A 7,603-nucleotide genomic window follows, 5' to 3' on the forward strand; every position below is an offset into this window, starting at 1 on the left:
GCGCGCGTGCGTGTGTGTGTACTTTTATTACTATACGTGTGAGGGCCAAATGTCCTCAGCGCACAATTTTTTAAACAGACTTTGTTAGGACAATATTTCCTGGAGAAATGTTTTCTAGAGTTTTAAAATGTTGATCTCCTCAAAAGTATAGTTCTACCAATGTGCGTGCGTGCGTGCGTGCGTGCGTGCGTGCGTGCGTGCGTGCGTGCGTGCGTGCGTGCGTGCACAAGTCCAGAATGATGAAATATCACGGAATGTGAGGACATTTTGCTGGTCCTGATGTTAAAACAGGGTGTTTCAGGGGTTGAGACTTTTAGGGTTTAGGGTTAGGATGAGAATTAGACTTCAGTTAAGGTTAGGCCTGTAGTGGAGAGGATTAGAGGTTACTAGTGCATGTACTCAAGAATTAGAAGTACAGTGTGTGTGTGTGTGTGTGTGTGTGTGTGTGTGTGTGTGTGTGTGTGTGTGTGTGTGTGTGTGTGTGTGTGTCAGTCAGGCCTGCAACCATACACCGGGGGGACCACTTCCTCTTGTCTGTGCACTAGATAAAGGAGGGTCCTCCATGCTCCCAGTGGCCCAAACCACCATTAAAAGTCACTCAGGGACTGATTTAAAAATGTTTCCAGACACATTTATTATGATGACCCCCCCACCCCACCACCACACCCCTGTCTCGTCAGCAGCGGTCTGAGTTATGTTCGCTGGATGGCACGGGATGACTAAATCATTTACTGCAAATGAGGTGTTTGCTGTAATGAGTTTGAGGGATAGGGCTCATTTCGGTGACTGTGAGACTCCTTTGACCCGGTAACAGCTCGGTAAACATCAACCCTTGGCACAAGTGTTGTATAACTATTTTGACGATTATACTTCGGTCTAAAAACGTATCTTGTAGGAGAGGGAAAAGGAAGAAAACAAATTAAAATCCAAAAGCCTTCCTGACAGGTTTTGGCGACTTAAATACCCAAGCGCGTCCAAGATTCACACACACTGCGATTTTGATAAATCAAGCAGATGGGGATCGCTATTTTTCCCCTCCTGTCCTCCCAGGTTAAGGTGAACACAGGAGGTTCAGCAGCAGTGTTGCGTTTCCAGGAAATGCAATTCTCAAGCTCAACCTCAATTACCTCACTCCCATCCGACCCGCCAAAACTGTCGGCTGTCTAAGACCCTTAAATCACATTCAATTACACCACGCATAAATCAACCTCTCTCCCTCGCTTTGCAACACTGCGCTGCCACACAAAGCTTATACTCGAATGTTTCTGTCAATGTCTCATTTAGAAATAATCCTTTGGATTTTTCCATTTCTTTCCCAGCTGCTGCAATGTTCACGATGCTTAATGTCATTGGCACTTCATTTCATACTTGGCCTTCTGCAGACAGTGGTGGGGGGAAATTAGATCAATTGGTCTGCTCTGCGGACAGACAGCAGGCTTTACATGGACTATAGAAAGAACAGAGGAAGTGGCAAGCAACAATTAATTTAGCTGATTAGCCTGCATTTGAATTCGACTTTGGCAGAAGAGGATAATGTATGAAGTTGGATCCTGGTACGCTTCCTTAAACACAGAACACATACCTTTGTAATTCAATCAATCGTTGCCTGAAGCCTGAAAATGCTGACAAAATATATTCATGGAGAAAAAAAAGAAAGGAATCATGTCATGATGTCTGACTTTAGAATCAAACAAAACTTGCTGGCTCACGGCCCAAAACCTAATTTAAGGATTCATACACTGGCTCTGAGAGATAAATGAGCGCAGGGCGAAACATGAAAGCCAATAAAGCTGTAATTCTCCCAGGAATCCAGCAGGAATCCTTGTTATCCGTCATCTTTTAAGGAAAACAGGTGCTACCTCTGCAGCCCCTGGTTAAAGTTCATAGGCGAACTCAACAACCTTGGATAGGCTAAATAAACAACCGCCGGTCCTCCAGAAGGAAAACGAGAGAACAAAATAGAAGTGAAACATGGTATGCACAGTACACAGTAAAACCCTCAGTACTGATTTATCCCATTTGTAACTCAGAGAGTGAACAAACAAATGGAACCAAATGCACCCTTACAGGTCCACTTGGTTCCATTTGTTCACTCAACACCGAGGATTTCACTGTGTACTGTAGGGGAGCAGATGTACCCAACACCTCTATTTGTGTGGTACGTGTTGTGCTCATCCATAACTCACAGTGCACGTAAATGCATGACGTGCATGCCCTCGCCATGAATATCCACCGGCAGAAAAGGGGGTATCGGTGTCTAGGTCTGCTTCATATGCAGTTAGCCTTTAAATCATACATGAGGGACGTACAAGACTTCCATGGCCGTTGGTGTGGTGACGTCAAGCTGCTCATTTGCATCTTCCTCCCCTTACATTGCCATCTCCCACACCCTAATAAGCCTCTCCCTCTCCAAGGCCTGGTGTGTCTGTGTGTGTGTGTGTGTGTGTGTGTGTGTGTGTGTGTGTGTGTGTGTGTGTGTGTGTGTGTGTGTGTGTGTGTGTGTGTGTGTGTGTGTGTGTGTGTGTGTGTGTGTGTGTGTGTGTGTGTGTGTGTGTGTGTGTGAGATGCGCCCATGCACATAATATATGAGAGACTCACTGACCCACTCGGGTCTCCCCAGTTGCCACTTTAACCAGCTCTGATGGTAGGGAGACCTGACTGAGCCTTGAGAGAGAGAGAGAGAGAGAGAGAGAGAGAGAGAGAGAGAGAGAGAGAGAGAGAGAGAGACTTTCAATGTAAAGGGAGGGTCCATTTCAGTAGCCTTAACAGATTCCACACCAGGAACTGCAGGTCAGGAGGGGTCACATTGTTTAAACATTATGCAACTCCAGGTGACCCCTCCATCGATCCATTATGTGGACCACTCCTTCATTAATGCACTGCTAACATTCTCATACAGCGTGTCCAGGGTTCCATTTGCTGGGGGTATATATCCATGCCTCTACTTTTGATATCGCCCCTCTGGTCAGTCCTTTTTTATATCACAGATGGGGATACTGTATGTGTTGTACCTGCTTCTGGTCAGAATTAAATATGTACATGCATTTCCTTCTGTGAAATGTAGACTGTCTGCAGATTAAGTATATAGGGCAAAATATACAAATCGAACTCTGACTATTTCTCTCTTTATATCTAAACATTTACTTTAATAAAATCTGATCTGCATATACTGCAGATATTGATACTCATATAAATCCCCCAAGAATCTTTTTTTTTTTCAATTAAATTAATAGATACAGAAAATAATAAATAAAGCAAAATAAAGGTTAAGTAGAAAATGTAACTCAGAAAGCATTTACCGGGCTCTGCCCCTCTCAGCTCCCCTCTGTGCCCTTATTTGTGAGCCTCCTAACTCTTAACAGCTCCTGGTATTCTGTCACCATTCCTCCTGGTGCACCCTGGGACGTGATACAGTGACCTAAATAAAAGCTACTCCCTGCATGTCTCCCTGGTGCTGTAACTACCCTCCAAGGGACCATTAGGCTACTGTGTTTGCCTCAACCATTGTTCTTCACACCGGGATAGTTACGTATACGCACACCGCAGCCAAGGGTGGAAGACTCTTCGCTTGACAGCTTTAGTTTCCCCGATATTTCCACATTTTCAGCGTTAGACTCCTAATTCAGTCTATAAGGAGGACATTTTTGCACTAGTCCATATTGGAAAAATAGACCTGCTTGCAGGTTTGTTATATTTCAATCACTATAACCTACCGTATATAAATCAGTGTGTCTGTGAAATACAGCTACTGCACAAGCTGCTCTCCATGAGAAGACTTGAAATACAATAGACCACATTTTGCCTCAATTAATTACTTAACCACATAAGCCCTGTATATTTATTCATGCGACAAATAGCGGAAATAGCCAATCTATGATGTGAGCTTTGTTTTGAAACTGTTCTCAAAATAGGGGCGCCAGGGTTAATGTGGTTAATAACTGATTTTAATCAAGCTAAACTGCAGTAGGTAATCAATCAATCAAGTCGCAATTGCTTCGTTTTTTTCATGGCTTTTACACAGAATTGTTACGGTCTGAGAACAGGGAAGAAGAGAAAAACATGGCTCAAGGAACAAAAGGAATTTCCTCCTTTGCCTAAATATAATCAAAAAGCAATGATACTCTGGCCCTCCAATCTCCCCCATAGTGGTCTATCTGATAAACATAGCCCATGGCTGAGAAAGAGGACATAGGATCTTAATGTAAATAATGCTTTATCTCCCAATCAGTCCCTTAAAGCGTCCCTGCTGATAATGCGGTTTATATGTGACCGAGGAAAACCATCTGGGGACTTTTTCCTGTGAGAAGAATCTGGAGGACAGTAGCAGTAAAGCTTTTTGGCATATGGATATGATATGTATTGCGTGTGTGTGCGTGCGTGCGTGCGTGCGTGCGTGCATGTGTTTGTGTGTAACTGTATATTATGCAATAAGCCTACAGTTTATATTATTCTCTTAGTGTATTACTGTGCTATATGCATGGGTGACTGTATTATATGCCTGTGTGTGCGTGCGTGCGTATGTGCGCTATGTACAGTATACAGTGTACAGTACAACATAAATATTTGTATATGTTTGAATGAATATTTGAAGTTTTTCAGAAAACTTAGGTCAGGATTTAGAAGGCGTAAAAATGAAAAACCAAGGTTAGAAAATAAGAAACCACACTGTTCTTTCCGATTTGGATCTAATCTGTCTTGGAAAAAAACATTGGCATAAGTTATTATCATCTGCATAATGAACCTTAATAGAGTATTATCATCTTATTATCAGAGCTAGTACAGTGTACACAACCTTGTCACCTCAGTGTCATCGGCAAGACAATTGCTCTGTTTTGAATCCCTGCAGTGCCTTGACATCAGTTATCACTTTGTAACCATGTCAAAACATCACGTTTACAGAGGACTGTTCTTTTCACCACTCTCTTCACACATGTTTCACTTTTCTTTGCTGTAAAGACTTTCACTGTTGCGACACTTCTCGCTGCAGAACATTTCTTGTGTGCGTTTTCTCATTAAGTGTTTGTTCATTATGAGCACTCTGATGAAATGAACGGGCCTTTTGTGGCTGTCAGATCGTCACAAACACTAGAATAGTTGGACCAGTGCCCACGCTTCAACAAAAGAGGAGAGTGCAGCAGGTCAAGAAGAAATCTAATAGGAAAACATTTTGACAAATGATGATGTGAACCCAAAACAAGCAATACGGACGAAAGAATGCATTGGAAATAATATTTGATAGCCGGTGAAATACACTGCCAAGGTCATATGCGGTCAGAACAAATGAAGAGAGGATATTCCTTTTTAGCCAGCCTATTTTGACTATTAACCATCCTTAAGACCAGACAATTGAAATTACGTAAGTTAGCCATACTGAGTACTTCAGAACAGACTGGAATTGAAGTTCAATTCCAGAACCTTGAACCTAAATGCCATTATCACTGTTCCCTCACAACTAAACCATGCACTGTCTAAACCAGTGGTTCTCAGACGTGGGGTCTGGGGACCCCCAAGTGTCCTTGAGGGGGTTCCATGGGGTCCCCAGCAAAAAGAAAAGTCTAACCACTTTAACCTTATTTTATACTTCAGCTATTTGAAAATAGCTGATCAACAGGATCACAACGTGGTGTGAAGCAACACGTTGTGAGCTTGTAGATCCGTTTTTAAAAGTTTTTTTTGGTCTTTTTTTTATTTTGAAGAAAAACATTTTTTTTGAAAATTGGACACAAATCTTATGGGGATCTCTGGTACAAAATCTTTTCAGATCCGTGGCCAAATACAAATGTTTGAGAACCACTGGTCTAAACATCCAATCTGAATGCACCATGATCTGTCTGTGTAGTCTGTAGTGTATTATACAATACAGAGTTAAAGTGTACAAATTGATATGTAAGGCATGTACAGAAGAAATAAAGTGAGAGAAAGGAGCACGTAATTACCGCCTGCGTTTCTCTATGATGTCAATGGGGCTGTTGACGGCACATGGAGAGCCCCATATGTTGGCAGGCCGTACGCTGATGCTGCGTTCCACCGAGAAATAGTATCCACAGTTTGTTGGCACACTCATTTTTCCTTGTCTCTCTCTCTCTCTCTCTCTCTCTCTCTTTATCTTCAGGTCAGGGGCCGCTGTCATCCACGCTGGAGCGGCTCGGCTCTGTCAGGCTCCCCAGGAGTTCTCATTCCCTTCCACGGTGGCCGGTCAGCGCTTCAGGACGGCTGGCTTCCGAGGAGGACCAACGGTGATGGTGACTGTGGCGGCGCTGTCCATGGTGATCTGCTGTCGCTTTGAGGGAGAAAACTGTCTCGGGGGGGAATTGCATTCCTCTACAAGGGTTCAGATTTATATCGCAACGTGGTCCTCGGTTCGGGGCGGGGAGGGATTATTAAAAGATGCACCTGGACTGATTCCTGCTGAATGGGTTCAGACCCCACAGGTCACACAGACTACCCCTGCTCCTGTGTATGGTCTCACAGAGCTCCTGTTCTTGTTTGTCCTGTCGGGTTCTTTTGTCTTCCAGTGCAGCCACAGAAAACACTCCTTTTCACTGTGAGCGGCGCTCCGTTCATCAGTCACAACGTGCGACTCAAGTCTAAATGCAGCGCAGCACGCCACGGCTGCCTGCTTCCCCCTTCTCTGTTTCTATCTGTCTCTCTTCCTCTGTGTGTGACTCTCTCTCTCTTACCCCCACTCTCTCTCTCTCTCTCTATGCGTATATCACTTTCTTTCGCTTCTTGTCTTGCTTCCTCTCTCTCTCTCTCTCTCTCTACTAGCTCTCTCCTCTCTACTAAGCAGCTGCACCTCAGTTCCACAGCAAACAGAACGCTCCGCTTTCCCTGAGCAATGCTGCTTCCACACTCGAGCCTGTCACTCTACCATCCGTTTGGGTGAGAGCCCCACAGTGTGTGTGTGTGTGTGTGTGTGCGCGCGTGCATGTGTGTGTTTGTGTGTGCATGTGAGAGAGTGTGTGTGTGTGTGTGTGTGTGTGTGTGTGCGCGCGCGTGCATGTGTGTGTTTGTGTGTGCATGTGAGAGAGAGTGTGTGTGTGTGAGTGTGGGAGAGCTTGTGACTGAGCAAGTGTGCAGGACAGATACAGTGTGTGTGTGTGTGTGTGTGTGTGTGTGTGTGTGTGTGTGTGTGTGTGTGTGTGTGTGTGTGTGTGTGTGTGTGTGTGTGTGTGTGTGTGTGTGTGTGTGTGTGTGTGTGTGTGTGTGTGTGTGTGTGTGTGTGTGTGCGTGCATGCGTGTGTGCTTGCTAGACAGGGAGCGAGTTTCAGAGTGAGGTCAGAGCTGAGAAAGGGGGCGGAGTCTGAGCCAGCATGGTTCCTGCCTTCACTGGAAGCTTGACATAGTTTAACCCCTTCCTACCCTCCCACCACAAGGGACAGGAAACACACACGCACACACACACGTAAAAGCAAGTGCTTCCAGGCATGCATGTGTGAAACAGAGCAGCGGGCGCACGCACACACACACACACACACACACACACACACACACACACACACACACACACACACACACACACACACACACACACACACACAAATCAATTGGCGCCTATAGGCAGAAACATAATATGCTCACATAGATGCAGAAACCTTGTATC

At 44.7% G+C, this 7,603-nt stretch overlaps 1 protein-coding gene across 10 annotated transcripts in view; it reads right to left on the reverse strand.

The window, feature by feature from the left end:
- Nucleotides 1-7,603, reverse strand: part of pde4ca (phosphodiesterase 4C, cAMP-specific a) — a 74,573-nt gene that overhangs the window by 38,261 nt on the left and 28,709 nt on the right. For 3 of the 10 annotated variants that reach the window (XM_084057721.1, XM_084057716.1, XM_084057722.1), the window contains exon 1: nt 5,937-6,845. The exons of the other annotated variants lie outside the window; for them this stretch is intronic. In XM_084057721.1, the coding sequence (XP_083913847.1) occupies nt 5,937-6,130 (194 nt within the window). In that variant the 5' untranslated portion in view covers nt 6,131-6,845. Of the gene's footprint in view, nt 1-5,936; nt 6,846-7,603 lie in introns of those variants that run through there. 10 annotated transcript variants of the gene reach the window in all.

The sequence above is a fragment of the Gymnoscopelus microlampas genome (genome assembly GCF_963454915.1).
Source record: "Gymnoscopelus microlampas genome assembly, chromosome: 5".
In the NCBI taxonomy this organism is placed as follows: Eukaryota; Metazoa; Chordata; class Actinopteri; order Myctophiformes; family Myctophidae; genus Gymnoscopelus; species Gymnoscopelus microlampas.